Consider the following 26,046-nt stretch of genomic DNA (forward strand, 5'->3'; position numbering starts at 1 on the left):
TGATCTGTGGGTATCAGTGGTCATGTCATGAGAACACCTAAGCAGCCTTCCAACAAGGTCAGTGTGGTAAGGAGCTGAGGTCAAATCTACTATTCAACAAATAACCAAGGCATCATGCCAGCAGCCGTATAGTGAGCTTAGAAGCTGATCCCCCAGCTACAGGCACATTTCCAGATACCTGTACCCAAACCAATCCTGACACTGAAACTTCAAGTAAATCCCAAGCCGAGACCATCTAGCATAATCAACTCCCAAAATCCAGACCTGTGAAAACTGTGAAATAGACAGCTATTGTTTTAGATATGACAATGTGAGATATGTCTTCAGAGGAATTAATAATGCCGTAGCCTATCTAAGTGCAATTCTTTTATATAGTTCACCACCCATTCAAGAAATACTTAAAACTTAATACTTGAAAATTTAACGGTTTGGAAGAAAAGCATTGTTCTTTAGGTTTATGTAATACATGTTTTTAAAAAAATGCCTGAGAGTCTAGCTCAGGGATCACATCCTCAAACCCAAATTAGGATTTCACCCAACAAAGAAGGTGTGTTTTATAAATTGTTTAAGCAAGATGTCACACTGCTTTGGGATGGAAACGTTGGTTCTGAGACTAAACAGCTCTCCTTTCCTATACATTCCTTTTCTTTTGGCACACTCCAATTCATCCTTGGCTCCTCCAAAGAGAAATGCCAAGAGAACATAGCGCTTTGCCCTATCCCTTCCTTCAGGGTTATTATTAGAAAAGTTGATCCAGCAGATTCTTCATCCTGACCAATGACTTCAGATATCATGAGGTCTGCCGGGCCAAGCCAGCTTGTCCTGGGATATGTGTGTGACTCCATGCAAGTCATCAAGTGAAAAGCTATGGTATCATTTCCACCCGTCCACCTGAGGCACGCTAGCTTGAGTTACCTTCTTACCTCTTTTCAGGAAAGGAGGCTAAGTGTTAACTCCGAGGCACTTAGCAAGATGTGAGGCTCTTTTGTCCCCAAGTCGCTTGTAAATGAACTTGTAATAGAAGATTGAGTGGTAGGCCTCTGAGGGCCTCAACATAGTGTGTGTAGGGGGGGTCATCTCAGAGGTAAAAATCCTGAAGAGCAAAATTCTATTCCATGACGGTCAATTGTGTAGTGAGTAGATCTGGCCTTTTATTGGAGGTCACCTTTCTTTCATCGATATTTCCTCATAATATGAAAAGGTGACAAAGCAAATGAAATTCTGTTCTCCCAGCTCGCCGGCTACAAATAACTTTGAGGTTGTGCTTTCCAGTGCAACGGACTTCAGGCCTCTCTCTTCCTCAGGTGAAAGTGTAGAGGAAAACGCCAGCGTCGTGGTCAAGCTGCTCATCCGACGTCCGGAGTGCTTTGGGCCAGCTCTGAGGGGTGAAGGAGGAAACGGACTGCTGGCAGCCATGCAGGGGGCTATTAAGATCTCAGAGAACCCTGCACTCGACCTCCCCTCCCAGGGTTACAAGACAGAAGTGTAAGTGAATTACTCCAGTGCGTGCGCAGTTGGTAGACGGCCAAATACTGTCAGTCGGTGAATCGCTAGGGCGGGCTCAGGAAGCGTGCCTCGTAGACAGAGCACAGATGTTTTATGGTGGTTAAAATGCTTCAGATCACTTTGTCAGGTCCATTACTGTTATGACCTGCACAAAGAGCCTGGGGATCAGTAGCAGCTCCTTCCATTTCCTCAGACCATTCAGCCCAGCTGGCAAACCACTGAGGCAGCAAAGCCTTCTTTCTGGCTTCTACTGCACCTGCCTACAGCATGGCTGCAGGAGGATTGCTCAGGAGAGCGCTTTAAGTGTATGGATTTCTTGCAGATTGCTGTAGAATTTAGGAGTTCAGAGTTTAGTTGGTGTGGTTATTGGTCCCCTTGTCACTTTTCCTCTAGCGTGTCCAGTGGTCCTTTGCCTTTATATACCTGGTTTATACCCCATAGTCTGCAGAATGTGTGTAAACCCACCAGAGTTGACTCTCCAAACAGTTGGCTTTTCCCCCTCTGTCATCAGTTCTGATAGATCACTTAGTCGACCAGGGAGAACTCAAAATATCTTTGCCTCAATTTTCTTGTATAGCATGAGATAAAACGATGACCCAGAGTAGAAGAGTGTGGTAACCTCATAGCCACAATGTGAACATAGCCCTCCTGACTTCTTGTCCAACTGGCTTTCTATGGACACTCAGGGAGGAAGAGGGAATGAAAGGTGGATAGTGCCTGAACTCACGTTTCAAGGTTCATGGGAGCCTAAAGCTATCATGGAAAAATATTTGGGACCTTTGGGCATACTGAGTAAAGTCACGTCATCAGCCTCTGGAGTGGGAAGTGGTGAGGGAAAGGTTGTTCAGCCCAAATGGGGTGTTTTTAGCAAGCAGTGCCCGTCTCTCACGCACCTTCTGCATGTGGACTCTTTCTCTGCAGCACAGAGGACGACGAGGAGGAGGAAGAGATTGTGCACATGGGCAATGCCATTATGTCGTTTTATTCGGCTCTGATAGATCTACTGGGCCGCTGTGCTCCTGAAATGCATGTAAGTGATTGAGTTTCCTGACAGCAGCTTGAGGAGCCCGAGTGGAGAACTCAGGGGAACCTGAGTGTAGATTCTTCATCTGTGCCTGGCATTTACTAACAAGCTTTGGTCTGAGTTCCTTTCAGCTAACACCAAAGGAGTTTCCACTTCAAATGTCTGAATGGGGCATCTTCTAAGGAAGAAAGTGTGTGTGCATGCAGGCATATGTGCGTGTGTGCTCTTTTTGGTACTATCTGGACATAGGCCTCTACACATTTTGTTTAAAAAGTCTTCCGAAATGAGGCTTCCTTGGCCCTCAGCTTGGTCAAAATGTAGCTAACCAGAGTTTGGCCATGCCGTTGTAAATAGCCTCATGAGTGCCACATAGACGCACTGTGTGGAAAATACTGGCTTGATGACACAGCTTTGGTCTCTAGGAAAACAGTTTTGCAGGCAACATACACATAAAGATGGTTCTGTCTGATGTGCTTTCTTCTCAGATCTCCAGTTTTGGTCTAAAAAGTGTTTGTTCCTTTCTATTTTTCACTCCCACTGATGGGATATTTGATGTTATTTTACGTAAAGCCTCACACTGAAATTGACAGGAAATAGTTGCTCTTCTTGTGGAAGGAAAATCTAAATCCTGGTGTTGGAAGCGTGTAGTGAGGGGCTGCGGGACGGAAACCCCAACAAGCCAGCCCTCATGTTACAGAAGCGGATGAGACTCACTAGGATGCCAGTTCCTTCTGTGATGTACTAGCCCTACCTTGTCAGCCTGTCTTTCATTTCAACTCTTTTAAGCAAAGAAAGGAACACAGAAGGAAACCAGGGAAACAGCAAGGTGTCCATAACTTGGGGGAGACGTGTTAGTCCCTTTTTGTTAGTGCTATGGTTCCCTTGATCGCTTTGTAACACTTCTGGAAGCAAGTTCCACAGCTACCATGTTCTCAAAAAGACAGCCTGCCAAAGCTGATTCACCGGGGTCACCCTAAGGAAGAAATAAATATTTGCCTACCACCTCCATGCCCCAATAGATTCTCACACACACACACACACACACACACACACATACACACACACACGCGTGCACACACATGCGCACACACATACACATACGCACACACACCCCTACACCCTGTCTCAAAACCCCTTCTGCAGAAGGAAAGAGGTAAAGCTGCATCATTGCTGACAGCCCACCAGAAAGAGAAGTGGCAGACAGGATAGAAACAGGATCCTGCTTGCTTTCTCTGGGGCCCCATGTCTCAGAGTGCATCAGCCCACCTGGGGGCAGATCTGACCCTGCGCTCCTGGAGAGTTACTTCTCAGCAGAAGGTCCACTGCCACCTTGTCAGAGACCTCTGCAGCAGGAAGATGAGCGTGTACACTTATGTGCATGCTGCTTGGCCAGTTGGTTTGTGTATGAGTAAACCTAGCCTCCTCGGGATGACTCCAATGAAACACTCCAGTTACCTTCCACAGTGTCTAGACTCTTTTTACCCACCCGCAACATTCTTCAAGTTCAGAAGAAACTGGAGTTTCTAAGTCATTTTCCCATCTGCTACAATTCTGAGGTCTGGTACTGCGAACACAGCATCAGCTCTTCCTAAATGGTTGTGAGGGCTCCCCGCTGAGGGTTGGTACCTTAACTGCTGAGGATTTCAGCCTCAGGAAAGAATGTCGCTCCCTTCAGTGACTTATTCCCTCGGTCTCCCTTCTTGTAGTAAATCAAGAGGAAGTCTCCTTCTCTGTAGTCACACATATCAATGGCAATTGGGGAGAACTCAGAAGCAGACCCCTGCTTCCAGGACCATTTTCCTGCTGTGGTTAGGAGGTGCAGTGTGACAGGTGTGGGGACTTCATCTGTCTAATCTCTTTCCCATGTGACAGCTCATTCAAACAGGGAAAGGGGAAGCCATTCGGATCCGGTCCATCCTGCGCTCCTTGGTGCCCACAGAAGACCTGGTTGGAATCATCAGCATCCCCCTGAAACTGCCCTCCCTGAACAAAGGTAGGGAGCAGCCTTAGTCTGAGCCTCCCCTCTAGTACTTGCCCGCTCAGCAGCAGGACTTTGCCAGAGTTCCCTGCCAGATGCCAATGCAGGCTGCCGGGAGACATGCTCTTTTACCAATGATGAGCTTTCTGTAGACTTAACCCAGTTCCTCTAGCATCTGCTTCCCTGTGCTGAGATGCCAAATCACTGGCGCTCAAGTACAGACAGACTGGCCTCACCATTCTGGGACCAGGGACCACTCTAGCCTTCTGAAGTGTGATAAAAGGAGCAGGTGACCGCTCTTACGATGGCCTGACTTCTCCATTGCCAGTGTGCCCTATGGATCTGAAAGACCTCACAGCCCAGGATAATTTAAAGTTACCCCAGTGCTACTTGTGACATTTGGCACCAATCATCCCCAAAACATTTTGATTCTCTGAGTCACTCTGTCTGATGACCTTAATTTCATCAGGCCCGTGATGTCGTTAAATGGATAGCATGAGTCTGACTGTTGCAGTGTTTCCCAAACTGCCATTCCACAAAACACCATCGAAGGATATCTTAATATACTACGTAGTAGGGGCTCATAGACAAATAAATATTGAAATGGTTGTAGAATATGCATTTTATTAAATGTTCGAGAATATGTGCCACTTTCATAACTTCATACATCACAGTGGAGTAATAGTGTGTCAGAGAAAACGGGATAAAGAAAGTAGATGTTAAACTCCATGCTTCCCGAAGACGTGGTGCTTTCTTTCAGCACGAAACACTTGCTGAATCCACGGAAATGGTATTCATCAAAGCACCACAACTGTAGATGCAAAACCAAGTCAGTCTCAGACACCCACTCCCCGTCGTCCTTGTGCTGAGGGGTGAGAGGCTCCATGGCACCCCTCCCTCTTACCGGTCCACACAGACTTCTTGGCAGAAGGAGGCCCTGAGATGGAGAGTACGTCAGCCCTGTGGCCCTTGGGATGCCTTGGGAGTCTGCTCCCATTCAGCATTCGCAAATGCTGTGACTTTTCTTGGTCATTTGCAAGTTATCTTTCCTAGTTTTTGGTGCAAGACCAGAGAGAGAAGGCTGTTTGTCTTTCCCCCTAAAAAAACCCTTATTTCCCAAGTCAAGCAGGCTGGTTTTCTCTGAGGATTCCTCACTTTATCCTTGCGCCGGGTTTTCTCACTCCAGTCAGTCTAAAATGATGGTGTAATTTGGTCTAAGTATCACCTGGAGCAGACACTGAAGGAGTTCTTGCCGTTTTGCACTGCAGTGCGATTACTACAGACTTGACGTATCATTCAACTTCATCTACTTTCTTAGCATTTTACCCCACACACACACACACACACACACACACATTCCTGCATCATCCACCAAAAGAACAATAACACAAGCCTCGATCTCCTAGAAATTTCCCCCCTATTTTGTAGAATAAAGATTCCCACTATAAGTAGCTTCATGCTGCCAGTGTCGTACCACAGAACGTGGAGTTGGAGAGAGAAAGCATAAACTACACCATCATGTTGTATTTGAGTCCATAAGTTACAGCCCCAATGAGTGTACTTTATAGCAAAATTAGAAATCTGTGAACTGTGACTGTGGGTTACTTTTAAAAATATAATCTACATCATTATGAATTTAAACTTTTAATTAAAATGTGTTTAGTAATCAGCTCATAGAAATTTGACAGTCGCTTCTCCCATCCTAGTTTAAGCTGCTTCCAACCTGGTTCTTATTCCTAAACTTCCTGTTGCCTCTCACAGTGAGCTACAGAGAGACAAGTCCGATGCTGTGTTTTTGAACTGTGTGAACAGGGAACAGGAAGTGACATGTTCTGTCTTTCAGATGGCTCAGTCAGCGAGCCGGACATGGCAGCCAACTTCTGCCCTGACCACAAGGCACCCATGGTGCTGTTCTTGGACCGTGTGTATGGCATTAAAGATCAAACCTTCCTGCTCCACTTGCTGGAAGTTGGGTTTTTACCTGACCTACGAGCCTCTGCATCCCTAGATACAGTAAGTAGCCAAGATAAAGGGTGTAGAAGAGAATTCCCCTCGTGGTTAAGTGAGGACTTAGGAACACATATTTCCTGCCTACTTGATGGTCATATTTTAATGGCCCACTTAATAATAAGAAAAACAGAGGTACCAAAACCTAGAAGACCTTAATTTATTGACCCAAAATCTGACATGTAGGTAAATTTGGTCGTAATTTTCTGTTTCAGTCCCTTCCATTGAAGTTTCTCAAACCGTGGGGCACTATTTCTTGGGGAAATGGGCAGAGGGAACCAGACAATGATGTCCGTCATAGCATGTTTTCATAGCATGTCTGGCTACCTGTAAAATACCAGGAGTAATTTTTCTATTATCGAACTCCTGCTTATAACCAATTGTGGATATCACCAAAGGTCTCTCAGGAGACAAAAGAAAAAAAATTGTATTGTTTATGGAAAAGACTGACTGGAAGCCTTTCAGGCTACAGATGTGCTTCCCATTCTCGCTTATTTCATCCCCCACACGGACCAGCAGGAAGGATGGTCTGAGCCAGAGGTATGACAGAGGTTGATACAGGGGTCAAGGACGAAGGCACGGTGGGAAATCAATGCTGGGATAAAGAAATCCAGCATGACACAGGCATCAAGTCAAGAAGTGTCTGACCATAGTATAAGAAGTGCCAGCTTTCATATCTGTGTCTTGTGGGGAGGGCAAGGAGAATGCAACAAGCTAGATGGCCTTCGTTTGAAAAAACTTCTTCTTATAGGCTTGTTTGCAGTTAGGTTTCTGAGGGGCGCCACCTGGTGTCCAGTAGGCGTAAGTACAAGCTCTGGAGTGAAGGGGTTTGCTGCCGGGACCTCCATTCATTTACTAGTCCTGAAAATGAGGAATGGTCCATCAGTGAAGGAGTCAGAGCCATTGGATCCTTCTATATCTTCTCTATAACCCACCTACCACTACTCTTGTTTGGAACTTTTCTATAAATCCCTAGGTTTTAAAAATAACTTTTCAAATTTGTGGACTTCAAGTTTCCTGATTAAAGCCTTTAATTCTTTTCGTAGTTCAAACAGCAAATTCTCTTCTCGCATTTGATGTTTGATCACGTGCTTGCCGAAGCACCATCTACCCCTCCAAAAAATAAAAATAAAAATAAAGAGAGAGCACATGACATAATATGTAAATATGATATGTCTTATAAATAAGTTTCTCTTTTGTTAATTTTAATTAAAATTTAATGTTTTAATATACATATTTGTGTTATGTATAAATATATATACACATGTATCTGATATATATACATATATATATTGCTATGAGTGGCATATTTTTAAATAAATTTTCAATTCTCTTTAAAAAATAAAATAAAATAAAAATAAAGAGAGAGATTTTATGTTTCATTCCTCATCTGAGAACTTTCAAGCCACGGGACTGCAAGCCCCGCTTCCTCATTTGAACCACGCAGTCCCTGAAAGGGATCAATGTGAAAGACGAGCTATTATCTCCAGCATAGTTACCAATGTCTCCAGAAGACAAACTTCTGATAATTAATATGAACACCCAGAAATGTGAAGGGTTCAAAGAAAACAGTTTCCCAAATCATAAGTTGTAGGACATGTTCATTCAGATATAATAGCTGTGATAATTGCAGGAAATAATGACATTTTATCTCTGTGGGTCTCGAGGCTTCTTCTGAAGTCCTTCGGTCTTCAACAATGACATTAGTCGCGCCACGCTTTGGCTATATTTAGTGTCACTAAATGGATCGTCCCTGAATTCAGCTTGTCCATCTAAGTTTACAAAGAGGAACAAAGTGAACAAGGATTATTCCAAAGCTTTGAGAAGGCCCTAGATTCCTGTTCCTTTTTGTACTTCTTCTGCAGTGTCTGGTACCCTTTAGTGAGGTCAACCATCGTATCATTTACCAGGTTGTGAACTGCCCAGAGTACATATAAATTAACTAGTAGGCGTCAGAAATCCACTTCCTCCTCTTAAAGCTGGTGGATTTGAAGGACAGTATACACCATTTATTAACCTTAATCCCGGGAGGACAATCTGTGAGACACCCACCCCCATAAGGTAACAAGTGAGAGCTTCATTCAGAATAAGGATGCAACCGTCTGGGACCTGGGCATTTAAATAGCGGTTGATGCCCGTCGACTGAATTCCGTGAAAGTTTAAAATTCTTCCCTGAGACCATTTAGAATCCAGTCATTTCTAGATGTTTTCTTTGTTTCTAGGGATAGGGATAATCTTTGTTTTTGTCTTTTAAATGGGAAAGAGAGGTGTATAGGGGTCCCTGCAGGGTGTCCAGCTGGCAGAGAAGTGATCCAGGTAAGGGGAGAATGAAACTCAGGGCAGTCCAATTTAGGTAACTGGTGCCAGGCCAAGACTTTGAGAGTCTGACCTGTTTGTTTATTTTTGCCGTGTTTAAGCCTAGCGTGTTTACCTCACTCTCATGAGTACAACGAAGCAGAGGCCGTGTTTAAATAGAAGCTCTTTACAAAGTAGGTATGGTTTCCTTCCTAAAATGGGTTCTTGTTGACTTAGAAACCACACCTAAGATAAAGTCTAGGAAGGCTGACTGCGGTAAGTGCAATGCCTGTAGGGGCCAGGATTTGGTCTGGCCCTAAGAAAATGTAGAAGTCACTTAGACTCTTGTAAAACACAAATGACATCTCTCTCAAGGATGAGCTTCATGCACTAAAAGCAATGCTCAAGCGGTTTAGGGGGAAAGGCCTGGGGTGAGTAAAACATAAGTTCTGGGAGATATGAACAGACAGCAAAGGGTCACCAGGTTGTAAACCACATCCATTCCCAGCATTCCACGAGGAACAAGGTTAACATCTCCTTCCTTTGAAGGATGCCTGAGTGTTTAACTTCCCTGGCATCTTCTTGGGTGTTTATCTGTGTGCAGAGGTGCCCTCTCCAGAAAGGCTGTGAGTACAGCCGTGTGAGGTTTCCCTGAGGCACCACACACAAGGTGAACTGGCTGCTTTCCGCGAGGTTAACTAACGCCCTCGCTCCCTTTCTCAGGTGTCCCTCAGCACCACCGAGTCTGCGCTGGCACTCAACAGGTACCTATGTTCGGCTGTGCTTCCACTCCTTACCAGATGCGCCCCTCTCTTCTCTGGGACGGAGCACTGCACCTCTCTGATTGATTCTACGCTGCAGACAATATACAGGCTTTCCAAAGGACGGTCCCTCACCAAGGCGCAGAGGGACACCATAGAAGAATGTTTGCTTGCCATTTGCAAGTAAGTGTGCCCTCCTTTATTTCTGACTTGTGCCTATGTATCCACGCCAAATGCATTTGTGTGTGACACAGCTATACGGTACATAACTGTATAATACAGTGATGCATTGTGAAACTGGTTATAAAGTCTGAGGAAAGAAGCTCCCAGACTGTCATCATGTACCCAGCCATCTCTCCTAAAATGTACTTGACCTGCATTGTCACACAATCTTCTTTGAAATCATCTCTCATTATGGGGAAGAGGAGGACACCACTCAGGATTTACCCACTGGGGTGAAGAAACAGGGAAACAGATTTTGTCTTTTGTGCCTGAAATATTTCTATAATAAATTAATTGTCCAGTTCTGAAGAACCACCCAGAAAGATTTCTCCACCGTCTAAGAGAGAACAAGATAGAAATTTTACACAGAAATCAAACTATGTGTAAATCAGAACAGTTCACCTCCAGGTCTCCCAAGACTGGAGCAAAATAATCTGGTCACCCGTGGGGAATAAAGAAAACAGCTTTCACCCATGTAAGCAGGCATCAAGGCCGACAAAGATCACTGGGAATCTGCATCCAGTCTGCATGGACAAAGGATGAGGTCTTTTCAGCAACTGGTCTCACACCACGCTCTAGGATTCCAATCTGCTGCTGTAATGTAGTAGTTTTCCGGCTAGCCTGTGTGTTAGAGTCACTTTGTGAGATCCTAGCCCAATTTCCCAGTTCCCAGACCACATCCCAGCCCCAGGATTCAAACTTCTGTGTGATAAAATCCAGGATTCTAGCACGGAAGCTCCTTGAGAAATTGATTCTCTTAATGATACCCAGCCGTGATTAAGACTCACTTGTGAAATGGTCAACAGGCTCCCTCTTTAGGAGCCACGGGGACATGGTTCCCAATTGTTCTTGGTGACCTGTGTCCCAGTCACATGCATTAGCAGGCTCATGATGGCTAGAAGAAGATTCATCAGAATTGTTCCTCATTCGAACATTAGCTAAAATCTCGTCTGTGTGCTATTGTGACTTACCTTAGACTCTGCATTGATGACGACACAGACGCTGAAGATGTGGGGCAGGCAGGACTCTCATTGACTATTAATGGGAATGCAAAACAGTGCATCTACTTTGTCCTACAACATGGCAGTTCCTCACAAAGTCGGAAAACTTACTGTAATTTCAATAATCAAATTGTTTGATTTTACTCAAATTATTTGACAGTTCGCATCATATAAAAACCTGTGTGTTTATATCATGTTAGTCATTATATATATGTTATATATATATTATAAAAAACTTGATTTTTGTGTCATATTAGTCATCTTTAACAAAGTTTTAAACAATCTTAAATAAGTCAATGGATAACAAACTGTGTAAGTCCAGGAAATGGAATATTACTCAGTACTAAAAAGAACAATCGAGCCATAAAAAGAGTCAGTCATGATTAACAAGTGACCAATACCTTTGAAGGGAAACCTCTGTGTTACTGGGACAGTCGATACTGGTAAGCTGGAACAAAGCAATTATCAGTGATTGAGAAGAGACAAGCATTGCTGAGGTGAAATCTTCTGCAAAATGCTTTCTGAGACGCAGAAGCTATGTTCCAGAGGTAGGGGAAAGAAACCAGAGTTTGGGGGAAGTTGAAGTTCACGTTGACTCTGAAATGAACTCCCCATTCTGTCTCTGTAGTTCTTGGGGCAATGCTCTCCTCTTCTCCCAACCAGAGATCCAGGTATAGCAGGCCAACTGATCGTAACTAGGCATTTTATTATTTATTTATAAAACGTCAGTGTCTTGGTTAGGGTTCTATTGCTATGCTGTAACACCATGACCAAAAAGCAAGTTGGGGAGGAAAGGGTTTATTTGGCTTACTACTGTTCAGTATTGAAGGAAGATGGGAACTTCTCAAACAGGGCAGGAACCTGGAGGCAGGAGCTGATGCAGCGGATCTGGAGGGGTGCGTCTTACTGGCTTGCTCCTTAGGCTTGCTCAGCCTGCTCTCCTACAGAACCTAGGACCACAGCCCAAGGGTGGCCCCACCCCAAAATTCCATACAGGCTTGCCTGCAGCCCTCTTTTATGGAGGCATTTTCTCAGTTGAGCCCCCCTTCCCTAGATGACTTCAGATTGTGTCGAGTTGGCAATAAAACTAACTAGGACAGTTAGACAACAATAGAGTCACAGATTTATTGGACAACAGTTGCTAATTATCTGAACAGTAATAAGAAACACTGAGTCAATTTTAAGTCGTAATTAGTAGATTCAGTGATAGGGCTGCTACTTTGGGGCTGGGTTTTGATTAGCCTTTCTCTGCCCAGGGCTTTTAATCACAAGACTAGTTCTTGGACAGGTCGTGAAGTAGATAGGTTTTGTCTCTCTCAACTGACATATCATCCTCCTTGCTGAAGGTTCTTTGACAAATTATCCAGGGAGTCTCCTTTACCCACTGATTCTTGCCTCTAAAGCTCCTTAGGTAGCAATGAAAGGAATCTGGGGGCTCATGAACTGAAATTTCATAGCAAACTCGTGTGTGTGTGTGTGTGTGTGTGTGTGTGTGTGGTGTGTGTGTGTGTGTGTGTGGTGTGTGCATGTCTGTGTGTTTGTGTGTGTGGTGTGTTCATGCTCTGGAGAAAATCCACAGGTCCCTCTGGACTTTAGTTTAGCATCTGAAGAAAAAAGTTAACCTCCCCTATCTCTCCTTTCTCTTTCTCAGAATTTACTTATACCAAGTACCACGGTTGTGAAGTCTATAATTTGATAAGTCTTTCCTTAATTAATTTTTAGTTACTGTGTTTGCCATTTACAGAGTTGTCCTGAGAATAAACATCCTACCAAATAGTTCCAATTGTGTGAAATTCCTGATCAGATGATGGTAACCAGGGAGACATTAGGGCTGCCTTCACACTGTACCAGTAGGTGGCCTCAGAGCCCACCTCTGCTGCTGATCAGTTTGTCTTCTCCCTTTGCAGCATCATAGTGAAACCCTGTCTTAGAAGAGAGAAAATCCTTAGTTCTTAGAAGTCCTTCAAGATGGCTATGAAACCAACTACATCTTCTTTCTGCTACGTGCTTTGCACATGGTCAACACATACGGTCCCCAGAACAAGCTGACTCCTGGTAGCTGGAATTGACTCTTAACATCCAAGTTCATTAGCACATGTCCCTTTTTTATATTTTAGCCACATTCCATTTTTAAATGGAAGGCTTTACTGTCCACTCTCATTTACTCAAGATCTGTGTTAAGATGCTCTTTGTTTTGATACTTAACCCTAATGTATGCTTCTTTTTAATTTTATATTTTATTAGTGTGTGTGTGTGTGTGTGTGTGTGTGTGTGTGTGTGTCCTTGTGTCCTTGTGCTACAAGGCACATGTAGAGATCCAAGAACAGCTTTCTTAAATTGGTTCTCTCCTTCCACTCTGGGATAGGGAGAGGATCAAATTCAGGTTTGTGCACCAACCGACCAAGTGCCCTTACCCACTAAGCCCTTGCGCTGGCCCTAATGTGTGCTTTTTTCATTCTTTCTTCTTACCCTTTCATTTTTCCGAACTTCTTTTTTCCACCATTTGGTATTTACTTTGTCCCATCTTTCTGTTTTCTTTCTCCGAATCACAGTCACTTGAGACCGTCCATGTTACAGCAACTCCTACGGCGTCTGGTCTTTGATGTGCCGCAGCTCAGCGAGTACTGCAAAATGCCTCTTAAGGTAAGCATCACCGTCACCGCAGTACAGTCAACGGCACAGAGATGATGTGCTGGGGGCTGCACAGAGCCTGCACAGAGATGATGTGCTGGGGCTGCACAGAGCCTACACAGAGATGATGTGCTGGGGCTGCACAGAGCCTGCACAGAGATGATGTGCTGGGGCTGCACAGAGCCTACACAGAGATGATGTGCTGGGGGCTGCACAGAGCCTACACAATCAGAGAAGCAACACACATGTTGGATTTTGACAGCTCCACAAGGTTCAATGCACAAACCCAATCTGCATCTTGACTCTTCAACTTCCAAAGCCCAAGCTTGTAGCTGTTACCTGCTGTGGTTCTCTTGAGTTGCCTTCCACTCTGGACTTTTAATTAGAGTTTGCTAAGGAGACTTGGATTTTGGGCTTTCTTATCCTAACTAGGTTTTTAAAATATTTTAACCTCACAAAGCTTTGAAAGCCCTGTGGTTTTTCTTTTCTTTTTTAAAAAAGTATTACTTATTATTTTGTGTGTGGTGGTGTTTTGCCTACATGTGTGGCTGGGCAACACCTGCATGTGGTATCAGCAGAGGCCAGGAGAGGGCGTCAGGTTCCCTGGGACTGGAGTTACAGATGGTTGTGAGCCTCTGTATATGCCAGGAATCAAACCAGTGCTCTTAACCACTGAGCCATTGTTCCAGCCCTTCCTGTGGTCTTTCAAAGGACCTAAAATGTCCCTTTCCACCTTGTTTTGTGCCCCCCTCTGCAACAGATGCTTTATATTTCTTTTCTCTAACTGTTACTAAAAAGAACACAGAACTTTTGTTTATTTTCTCTTTCCTATGACTTCTTTTTTATAGCCCCAGACCACCTAGCCCTGGATGGTGCCAGAGTTAGTGGCCACTCCAGAGGGTGCAACCTTTCAACCTTTCAACTTCCTGCTGGGGCTTCTGCCTTACTTCTAAATCCAAACTGTGTCAGCAGAGACAAACCACACTGACAACTTCTCTCTCTCTCTTTCTCTCTCTTTCTCTCTCTCTCGTTCAAGCAGGGTTTTGAGGGAATGTTTTATTGGGGTAAACAGAACTCTCAGAAGCCTTTGGTTCAGTACCAAAACCAACAGGAAGTTTCACACAATCCCAGAGGGTCTCAGTCCTTCCGAGACTGTTTTCCTTCTAACCTTAACAGGTCCGGGTCTTAATTTCAAAGGGTACTGTTGTCTGCACTCCTTAACTTGGCTCTGCTTCTTCTACAGACCACTGCTCTCAGCTGATGCTGGCTGCTAAGAGGCATTGCTGGTGCCACTCAGTTCATTTACGTTGACATCTTATGTCAATGTCCCACACACGTGTGTGCGCACGCGCACACACACAACCTGCACCCCTGCAGATGTGGCTTCTACCTGCTGGGAAGGGGTGTTACTAGTGCCCTCTTCTGGCCAGTTATGGAACTGCTGTCACACTGAGCAGTACAAAAGCCAGAGGAACCAGGAAGTCACAGACTTCATAAACGTTAATCTTCAGACCCACAGCTTTCTGCCCACCGCCCCCTCCCCATATCAGCATGCCCCAGGGTATTCCAGAATCCTGTGTAATCATATGAAATTATTCGCACATGCCCTTTGAAGGGTAATATTTTCTCTTTGAAAACAGAACTGACTCCTCTCCATTTTTTAATAACTACTTGGGGCAGATCAGGAGGCAGGAGGATTAGTCAGGCAGATGCAGCTCAGGCTGGGGTTCATCAGATGTGAGAGCTGGGGCATCTGAAGGGCCTCTTGGTTGACATCCCAGCTCCTTCAATCACTGGTTTCTTCCTTGTGACTTCTCCATGCTGCTTTCTTCTCCCTGGATGTCTCTGATGCCTGTGGATGTGCTGGACTCCATGTGACCGGTGCCCCCGTGTTCTGAAACGCGCAGCTTCTGACCAATCACTATGAGCAGTGCTGGAAGTATTACTGCCTGCCTTCGGGATGGGGGAGCTATGGGCTAGCCGTGGAGGAGGAACTGCACCTCACTGAGAAGCTCTTCTGGGGGATTTTTGACTCCCTCTCCCACAAGGTAATGACTGCTTCCTAAGAAAACAGGTGACCCCAGTGACCTGACAGACAGAACTTACAGCAGTTTGGCTTCACTATTTTCTATGTACTGTACTTAGGATCTCAGGAGCATTTTATAGTCATCCTTTAAACTGCTACCTACCTCCCATCCCCCCCCCCTCTATCTATCTATCTCTTCAGAATAGGAACTACTATGATGCTCAGAATAGTCAAATAGCTTGCCAGACTCACTGAGCTAACACACGGGAGAGCAGCCACCAGAGCAAATTCCAAAAGCACTTTCTGCCTCCAGTTTTGAGTACTTATACCTCTTGTTCTTTTTCTCCATCAAGTGTGGCAGCCTGGTCCCTTTTCCTATCCTCTACTCCTGACAGTGAAGGCGACCAGCTGCCTCCCACTCATCCTCAAACCCCAAGGGAGAACTTCCTTCCTTAAGTTACCTTCATCTGGGATGTTTGTCACAGCAATGGGGAAAATATTAATGTGGATCTCTCTCTGCCACTGTGGAGTTTAGATGCTCTTCACAGTCCCCTCTCCAGCCATTGGTTGGGCCATTTCCCATAACTATTCTTAGCAGGGAAGTTTATAGTCCTTTCTAGCCTAGTGAAAACCATCTTAATCTTTAGACATCCTTGACATTTATTTGGAATGACATTGAATGAAACCTTTAATCTTTTGCAATGAAAAGTGAACAGTGACTTGGGGGCTTTCCAGATTACCATTCCATCCTCCAAGAACACTTTAGTTTGTGTAGAAAGTACTGAAGATCAACCTGGGCAAACACATCGCTTGTATCTGTGCTTCTGTTGGTGAGCCAATGGTCCCACATGATGGCCATGGCTTGTCTATTGAAGCGCTCTCTGCTTCCCCTCACAGAAATATGACCTGGATCTTTTCCGAATGGCCCTGCCTTGTCTCAGTGCGATTGCTGGGGCCTTGCCACCAGATTATTTAGATACAAGAATCACAGCCACACTGGAGAAACAGGTCTCAGTGGATGCAGATGGGAACTTTGACCCAAAACCTATTAACACCATGAAGTAAGTTCAGAGCCACTTCTAACTTGTTTCTATATTTTCTATAATAGTTGATACCTTTCTTTCAGACTATAATAAAAACTTTCACTTTTCCCTTTCCCTTCTGCCCACCCTGCTCATCATCTCCTTTAACACTATAAGTTACACCAGGAATAAATATAATCCATTTAGTTCTGATATATTATATATGTGTACATATATAATATATCAGAACTAAATGGATTAGATTTATATATATGTACATATATTCTAATTTTATATATTGCTCATATTCCAGGCTTTTTTGAAGGGTTGATTTAATATATGAAACAGACTCATTTACAAGAATAAATGTCTACAGCATGAAGAGGCCCACCCTGATAAATGATATGATTAATTTATTAATGAGTTTTTGACAAAAGTCTTTGTTTTTTGTAAATTGGGCCTATGCAGACATAATAACATCAAAAACAATCTCATAGTAACAGAAGAACTTTAGAAAGTTCTCAGGGTGACAGTCAAATACTTGAGGTCCTTCGAGAGGTTGGATCTGCTTTTTGCCATACTAAAAATACTAGATCTTTAGAGTCACACTATAGCAGTGTCTTATAATTTCTTCCCATGAGTATCCAAAATCCTTTACCAATGCTCAGCAGACCAACAGATGCTCTCATCCAACTTCGTAGTCCATGTGGTTAGCCTTAGGGCAAAATATTGCTGTGTTAAATTTCCAAGCCTCCCTCCCCAGTTCTGAGTATATATGCAGGGGCAACTGACTTCACTCATCCCCGGGTTGTGTTTGGTGAATTTGAGGCTCCTCTTAAATAGGAGCCTAAACCCTTCCTAGGAATGTCAGCTCTGCCAAGGTGTAAAATTCATCATTGGGATAATGAAGTGCACATTCCATTGGATAAAGCCTTGAGTGGGGGGATGATGAGAAACAGAATCGAACCTCCAACAAGGAAGAAATAAAGGACGTGGTAAAAATGGAAACTCAGGCAAGAAAAGGAAATACGTGCTGATGTTAGAGAAGTTTGCCTTATAAAAATGTAGGCACATGAAAAGATGACAGAGAAGTTACATGGTGAATGACAGTGTTACAAACATCATCAATACTACTCTACCGACTGTGTGCTGATGACAAGCGGCTCCGTGGTATTTGGAGCGCTCTTGTTGCTTCAGACATACCTTTGACATCACTAATTGAGTAAAGTGAGGACTAAAGACTGGGCCCATTCCTAAAAGCAGAGAGACCTGATTACCAAGACACAGGGCCATAACCAGACGCTATTAGAAAACTCTCAAGCCAGGCCTCTCCAAGGACAATGACAATCTTCAGCTGTCTCCATTGGATGAATCACCTTGAGCTTCTCACCGCTCTTGTCTCATCGAACTCTAGGTTCAAGTTCCAGGGAGAATGAATTTGATCCATCTGGGCATAGGCTGACCTTGGAGGCAGTGCACCTAACGTCATATACAACACCAGAAGACCATATGAGACCCTGGAAGATGAAGAATGGCTGAGAGCTGCTAGGCAAAGAGAAATGACAGGCATCTACTGTATTCCAAAATTCTATTTGTAATGAGTCACTAGTTCAAAATACTAAATAACCAGTATCTTGTAATCTGACCGTCTAACTTCACAGTCTGTTGTTCTCAGACTGGAGTTATAGGATGGCATGATTCTCATTGACAGACACCAGAACTGGCTTTGAAATCCACAGTGATACCTTGGGAGCCAGGAGGGCTCAGAGCAGCTGGCAGGAGGCCATCTATGTGCAGATGTTTCTGCAGAGAAATCTTGTGATAAGACCTGGTGTTGCCTGGAACACAACACTGGCCCATCACCACTGTGTCTAAAGTGGCTTCTGTGTCTAATGTAGCTTAAGCTATGTGGTTAGCTGTTAGCAAATCCTGTGCATGACAGCAAATTGGTTCTTCTACCTGCGTTTTACAATATCAGGCTGAAATACTTATGGAGACTATAATACTTTTTTCTCAATTCACAGTTTTTCCTTGCCTGAAAAATTGGAATACATTGTCACCAAGTATGCTGAGCATTCTCATGATAAATGGGCCTGTGACAAGGTAGGGATTATCAGCTGACTGACAATTGTCAGGGAGGGGGAGAAAAAGCCCAAGAACATTATTGGGTCGGATCCTGGAAATCTGCCTGATTTGTCTAAGTGACAGAGACTCCGTGCCAAGAGCTTTCATTGTTTCTGGGCAGCAATTTCCCTGGGTTGGTGGAGGTCAAAGGCATAGGCGTTGGCAGCTGCTGCTGCTGCATTTGTAGTGTTCAAGAAAACGAGCAATTCTGGAAGTGCCCATTGCTTTCTTATTGCTGTGTTGCCTGGAGTTTATGCCCAAGCATGCACTTGTGTGTTTAACATGAATGTTTCATCGGGGTGGGAAGCTTATTATTTAATTTCTTTTCTTTGAACTCAACATTGGAAAAGAACAACTAAAATTGAAAGCCTCACTCTTGTTTTCGCTTGGGAAGAGAAATTGTATTCCCAAAAGGCCACATGAGGGCCCTCCTTCGCTAGGCAGCACTAGGACTTCTAGACACTTTGTTGTTTGAAATTCCTCCCCATGTGAGGTTGGGGTGCTTCATAAGTTTAATTGCTATGCCAAAACCACGCAGGATTGGAGTGGGCAGGTAGTGAAGGGATGGGACCGCTGCTCAGCTTACAGCTTGTAGCGGTAGGTTTATTTCCAAAGCAAGGCCATAGAATGTCATCTCCCTATGGTGAAGTCACAGATAAGGCAAACCATGAGCCACCGCCTCAGCTCGGTATTATCTTCTTGAGGGTTCCTACTTATACTACTGATTACAACCGCTGAACTTTAGAATAAGCTATATCTCATGATTGTTGACCAGGATGGGTAAGCCTCTTCTGTATAAAGGCCATGATAGTAACTAGATAATAAATCATGAAATGGAGAATGAACATTTGAGCAATGCCTCGTTTCCACTGTTATAGCATAAAAGTAACCACCAGCAAAACATTGACAGTAACTGGAGACTGCACTTCCATTTCCCAGCCACCCAGACCCGAATAATCACACGAAAACTGTATTAATTACAACACTGTTTGGCCAACAGCTCAGGCATACTTCTAGCTAGCTCTTACATCTTAAATTAACCCATTTCTATTGTTTTATATTTTACCATGCAGCTCATGGTTTGTTACCTCACATCTTGTTTCCTGAGCGGCTACATGGCATCTGCCTGATTCTGCCTTCTTTCTTTCTGTATTCAGTTTAGTTTCCCTGCCTAGCTGGATTCTGCCTCACCATAGGCCATAGGCCAAAGCAGCTTCTTTATTAACCAATGGTAATAGAACATATTCATAGCATACAGAGAGGAATCCCACATCATCTGACAACAAAAGGGGGCCTGTGTGCCAATAAAACTTTATACAAGAAAAGAAAAGGTGGCCAATTGTACTTGCTTACTTTAGACTTTAGAGTCTAGAGCACATGTATTTTCTCACTTCTTTCCAGTGTGGCCATTTGTCCAAACCATTAGGGAGAGGAGTTATTTATGAATCCATAGCCATAACTAATCCATCTTTAAATTGTGTATTTTGTCTCTTCAACTCTTTATGAGTTTCTACAGCACTCTCTCTCTCTCCATGGTATGACCAGTCCCAGTTGCCATCACCTTTGGCCCAGGTCACTATTAGCGCCTGGCTGGCCTCCTCGTGTGCATTTTCTCCAGTCTTTTCTTCACATCAAGTAATGTTTCCAGTATGCATACCTGGTCACATGATATTAGTAATCCTTCTGTCCAGCCCCCATTCCATCTTAAAATTCTTTAATAAGTTCTAATTCTTTTTAAAAATAAAAGTCAAAATTCCCACATGGACTAGTTGGCATTGCCCTGCCTGCCTCTCGATGAGATCTCCCTTTTCTCTCTGCCCATCGGTCTCTTCCTGCACTTTCAGATCCCCTGTCACACACTCTACATGTGCACAAACCACTTCCATGACTGAGCAAGGTAGTTACTTGCCATCCCTACCTCATCCTGCAGATGTCAATCTAAGCATTCATTCTTAGGCTGAGACTCACCCAGATTTTTTATATGCAAGTCATCTTAATGCCTTATTCTCCTCCCTCGTAGTATTTCTAAAGTCATTTATATATAAAAACATTAGCATAATTTATAACAGTTGCACTTTTGTATATTTGACTCAATCATCAGTTATATATCTACTAACGTGTTATTTGATTATCATTTCTCCATGACACCAGCATGAGGCTTCATGAAAGCAAGGAAATATAGATATAGATATAGATATAGATATAGATATAGATATAGATATAGATATAGATTTGCTCACCATTGTCCAGAGGTCCTGATTCCTCTGACCTCATGAACCTCTTCCTGGGGCTAGAGAGACGGCTCAGTAGTTAAGAGTGCACACTACACTTACAGAGTACTTACGTTCAGTTCTAGTGCCCGCTTCAGGCAGTTCACAACTGCCTATAACTTCAGCTTTGAGGGAATCCATCACCACCTTCTGACTTCTGAGGACACTGAACTCACATGTGCAAATACATAATTTAACATTTTTAAGTGCCACTCTTCTTATGGGAGAAGTAGAGTTACCCAGGTATAGTTTATGTAGTTCTTTGTTTGGCATGAGCACAGGGTTAGAACATGTACAGGTAAGAAATCCCACAGCTAGTGTCCAGAGATACCATCTAGAGTGATAACATTTACAGATGACTAGGCATTCGTTGCAGCCATTGCCAGGAAGTGGTGAGTTTATTCCTGGGTCAGCACACGCAGACCAAGAAAAGCCAGAGACAGTTTATTGGTTTGGGGAGCCACACAGTGAGAACATGAAGTTCTAGGGCAGGGGAAGGAAGGTGAGAGATGAACATGGATAGGCTTACAGATTTAGAAGCCATGTGAGAGTTTCCATTTTCCCCATGGTAGCAGGTAACAATCAGAAATCATAAGGGAATAGAGTTCTCTACTAGGATGATTTTGGTGAATATCTCCTAACAGTAGTAGAAAATGAATCCATAAATACGTGGCAAGATTGGGGGCAAGGAGAGTGCTTAGGAAGCTTTTACAGCCACCAAGGTGAGCTCATACTATGAAGGAAACTGGAGAGAGGCGGGCAGAGGAGTGGGCCTAGGAGGCAGAGATGCCAGGTGAGCAGAGCCAACAAGGACCCTCTGTTACAAGATTAGAAACTTGGTGGGTGCTCAAGAAGGGGCGAGCCCCTGGGATAAAGAAATCCAAGAGAAGGGGGCATTGAAAGAAATAACTGCCGGGTTCCCTTTAGCCTGGTAACACATCAGGCTGAGTTCATACTGTTTGGAAATTAGAAGTCAGCTCTGCTTCGAAATGCTGATCTGACATCAGTCATCTGTGGTAGCTGAAACCACAGACCTAGATTAGAGCACGCAGGAAGAACGTGCCTCTTGGGAAGGGAAACTTGGAAAACACGTGCTTTTGACAAGTCGGTGGAGGCAGAGATTGGGAACAGAATGAGTAGCTGGGGATATTTGGGATTGGATGCTAGGAAAGTCGGGGGCTCCTACTCAGCTCTACATCTATAGCGTACCAGACTCCTCCTGAAGAAGGTGCCCACCAGTGATGCTTTTCTGTCTTGAGCTTCCACGACCCTGAAAAGCATGCACCCGCTGTGATCTTGCCAAGCAGACCCCTCTCGGTGGCTGGTGGTAGATCTGGTCCCCTCTGAGTTCTGCCACTTGATGAGTTTGTCACAAGTCCTGAAGCATGAGTTCTCAGGGTCTTTTGAAAGAGCCTTCTGAGTGGCCCTAGAACTTACAAGCAAAACAGTGAAGAGGACAGCGGCTCGAATAGGAGGGACTGCAGGGGCAAAGGTCAGGATGGGGAGGCACAGACCTGACAGCCGGAAAGGAGAAGTTAGACATCCGCGAAGGGTCTTTTTTCATCTCTGTCATGATCCATTATGCTACTTGAGAAAACAGAAGCAGAGATCTGGGTCATCTAGCAGGCTCTTGGTTTGAACTGAGAACATTTCTACAGAGCCACAGTGGATGGAAATATGGGATTTCCCTGGATGAAAACGTGAAGACCCACCCACTGATACGGCCCTTCAAGACATTAACAGAGAAGGTAAGAAGCAGGATTTGTAACCGTGTGGCCTGCTGTGTCCTTCCTCGGCGATTGTATCAGACAGCCCATGCCTCTCACAGTCCATAGCAACTTTCATGAACTTCCCAAGCCCCAACATCACAGTCTGTTTGTTCTTTGGCTCTGAGAAACCACGTGTGAAAGGAGCCTAATTAGCACTGGCAGATGGCCCAAAATGCACTTGTGTTTCTCCTCCAACCAAACTAGGAAGGCGTTTGTTAGATTATTACACTGTTGAGACAGGATGGAGAAATTTTGAGAAAAAGATTTAAACAGAAGAGATTTCTGCTACATGGAGGATAGTGAGAATGGAAAATCCCCATGGAAGCAGAAACAGGCTCTCTTGTTCTTTCTTCCTTCCTTCCTTTTTTCCTTCCTTCCTTCCTTCCTTCTTTTTTAAACTAAATAGTATGGTTCATCTCAACTCTGAATCCAAGCTTACAATCAGTAAGTGTTCTTTGTAAGCTTAAATTTGGTGTCATATGTAAGGGATGGCATATATATCTTTGACTGTTGACCATTCATGAAATTGGGCTAACACCAAAAGATTTATAAGAAGTTCTGATTCCCAGGATCGAGGAAGAGCTTGGTGCAAATGCATTTTGACAATGTCCATCCATCTTAAACAGGAGACACAATGAGTCTTTTCCCTGGTCCTTCACTTCTTTATAAACTATAGGCAATGTCATTGATAATAGTGGTTCATTTCCCCTAATTAAAAAAAAACTATAGGCTTGGGATTTTATATTCAACAACATCAGAAAGACTGTGTTATACACAAGATTCTGCAAATGGCATTGTGAAGGGAGGAGGGAGCCAATTATCTTCTCTGTGTGCTGTGGGGAAACGGGTAAGGTGTGTTCTTCCTGACTCTGTTTGTGCACACTTCCTCTAGGAGAAGGAAATTTATCGCTGGCCTGCCAGAGAATCCCTGAAAACCATGCTTGCTGTGGGCTGGACAGTGGAAAGGACCAGAGAAGGAGAAACTTTGGTCCAACAAAGAGAGAATGAGAAACTTCGATGTGTGTCGAATCAGGTCAATCAGGTACAACTGCAGCACTCGGTAGGCAACACTTGACCAATAGAAACCATTGCAGTTCTAGGCAAGCACTCCCTGGGGTGTGGTGATGGGACCACCCAAGGCGAACAGTTGGGTTTGGGGCAGCCATGTGTTTGTGGAGGCTGATAACCTAGTAACTCTGCCTCTGCTCTCCTAGGGTAACAGCTACAGCCCTGCCCCGCTGGATCTCTCAAATGTTGTGCTGTCCAGGGAGCTCCAGGTCAGTGCCAACCCAGATGCAGAACATCAGTGCCTTCTAGATCTTTCCAGGACAGGGCATGTTACCCTCTGAAGAGTAAAAGGAGAAAAGCAGAGAGTATACCTAGAACATATTATCACTAAGATGTTAAACCTGAAGAGAGCTGTGTTGTGCCGAGGCTGTGGGGGAAACACCAGAGAACTAGCCAGTAATCTAAGAAGGGACTTCTTCCAAGAGTACCATAAAGGGTAATGGGTAAAAGGAAGGCTAGTTGGCAAGGTCCCCGTGTCAAACTCTCTTGGTTAAATATATCACCTGAATGGAAATGCTTGCATGGTCCTCATAAATCTCACAAGCCGTGAGGACACCCTGCATGCCACAGTAGATGTGCTCAGTTTCCCCACAATTATACAGGGAAGTGATAACTGTTGAACTCAAAGCTATAAAACCAAATAGATGCAACTAAAAGTTTTGTGGTGCTTCTCTCAACTCCTCCTTTCCTTCATATATCAGTGCCTGTGGCCTCTGTTCCAGCCTGAGAAAGAAGCCAATGGCCAGCCCTTTGGATCTTAGGGGAAGTTTTTTTTCTAAAGAACATCTTTTGCTCTAGGTCAGAGCTGTATACGCCGTATAGAAAGATTCATTCTATTTGATAAACCTCAATAACAGCAGTTTCCAGCAAGGAGTGATTTTTTTTTAGTTTGTTTAGGTAAAAGTTTCCATAGATTCTTGACTTTGACCTGACTCCTTCTGCTCAGCTCCCTATCTTTGACGAGAATTATAACAGTAAGACAAATGAGGTGCTGGCAATGTGAGGCTTTGGCTGGAAATGCGTGCTTCTACTGGATGCACTCAACTGCCAGGATAATAAGAGTTGCAAGGGAAGGACAGAATCCAAAATTGTTTCCTGTGTATGGAGAATGATATAAAGCTAATGAGGGGTGTCACACAGAATAATTAACAATGGTAGACCTCCAGCAGCAAGCAAGCCGTGCTTGGTGGTGCCCTTCCAGAACCTGGAAGATAGGACGTGGTTTTCCTTGCTTGGCTTCTCTCTAACTTGCGTCTCTCGGGTTGGGGAACAGGGAATGGTGGAGGTGGTGGCTGAGAATTATCACAATATCTGGGCCAAGAAGAAGAAGCTGGAGCTGGAGAGCAAAGGTGAGCTCGTTCACAGTGCCCTGTGGGGGAAGTGAGCAGGGGGGCGTGGCAGCTACGTTTTCCCAGGGTACAAAGGAAGACAGTTGTGTTTTTCTCTCACCTTATTCCAGGTGGTGGCAGTCACCCTCTCTTGGTACCGTATGACACCTTGACTGCCAAGGAAAAGTTCAGGGATCGAGAAAAAGCACAGGACCTGTTCAAATTCCTCCAGGTGAATGGCATTATAGTTTCTAGGTAAGTCTTCATCTTCCACGTGGTATTAATGGGGCAGGGGAGGGGATGTGAATTTGGCTTCAGTCTTGGGTATTTAATCACCCATCTCCAAAAATCATGACAGTAATGACAGTGCTTGACACCCTTGGAAAGAGTGTAATGATTCCTTACATATACACTCACAAATGTTATGTTATAGGTCAAAGCCTTATCTTTGTATATTGGTCCAAGCGATCAGAGTTATAAATCACATTCATAATACACCCATGCAGCTTTAGAATTTAGCTTCTTTTAAAGAGAAATGAGAACTTGAAGCACAAGCAAAATATAATGTTTGAAATGCTAGATGATTTTTTAGATTTCTTCCCTCTGTCTTTTAGATCCCTTGCTAATCCTTAATCCACAACTGTATTTATAAATTTTCAGCGGAGGATCTTTGTAAAATAGCCAGCAACTCTTCCAAACTTTGACATGACTGTTTTATATTTTGTTAAACTGCATAAGAACAGCAAGCACAGCTCACAGCAGCAGCCTTTGGACCACAGGAATTGATTCTTCTGAAGCCGCAATGCTTCTGGGGAGATGGAACACATCTCGATGTCCTAAGTCATTTTATCACAAACTGGGGACCATTCTCTATGAAGCTGGCTTGGACTGCTCACTCCTAAAGGGAGGTGCTTACTCACTAGCCAGATGTCTATGGCGAGCTATGTAGCATTGTGCTTGCCAGCTTCCTTGTAGGCAGGAAAGCAAAGTGGTGGGCCTGCTCTGATACACTCA

General features: G+C 44.1%; 1 protein-coding gene across 1 annotated transcript in view; it reads left to right on the forward strand.

Annotated features, from left to right (window-relative positions):
- Positions 1 to 26,046, forward strand: part of Ryr3 (ryanodine receptor 3) — a 369,298-nt gene that overhangs the window by 237,165 nt on the left and 106,087 nt on the right. Inside the window, exons 45-58 of the mRNA XM_087910876.1 lie at positions 1,305 to 1,485; positions 2,428 to 2,536; positions 4,403 to 4,523; positions 6,352 to 6,521; positions 9,534 to 9,754; positions 13,347 to 13,437; positions 15,333 to 15,473; positions 16,349 to 16,512; positions 18,498 to 18,576; positions 22,526 to 22,615; positions 23,529 to 23,678; positions 23,851 to 23,913; positions 24,978 to 25,053; positions 25,164 to 25,287. Of these exons, the coding sequence (XP_087767002.1) occupies positions 1,305 to 1,485; positions 2,428 to 2,536; positions 4,403 to 4,523; positions 6,352 to 6,521; positions 9,534 to 9,754; positions 13,347 to 13,437; positions 15,333 to 15,473; positions 16,349 to 16,512; positions 18,498 to 18,576; positions 22,526 to 22,615; positions 23,529 to 23,678; positions 23,851 to 23,913; positions 24,978 to 25,053; positions 25,164 to 25,287 (1,780 nt within the window). The remainder of the gene's footprint in view (positions 1 to 1,304; positions 1,486 to 2,427; positions 2,537 to 4,402; positions 4,524 to 6,351; positions 6,522 to 9,533; positions 9,755 to 13,346; positions 13,438 to 15,332; positions 15,474 to 16,348; positions 16,513 to 18,497; positions 18,577 to 22,525; positions 22,616 to 23,528; positions 23,679 to 23,850; positions 23,914 to 24,977; positions 25,054 to 25,163; positions 25,288 to 26,046) is intronic.

This window comes from Myodes glareolus, chromosome 10 (assembly GCF_982192425.1).
Source record: "Myodes glareolus chromosome 10, mMyoGla1.1, whole genome shotgun sequence".
Classification (NCBI taxonomy): Eukaryota; Metazoa; Chordata; class Mammalia; order Rodentia; family Cricetidae; genus Myodes; species Myodes glareolus.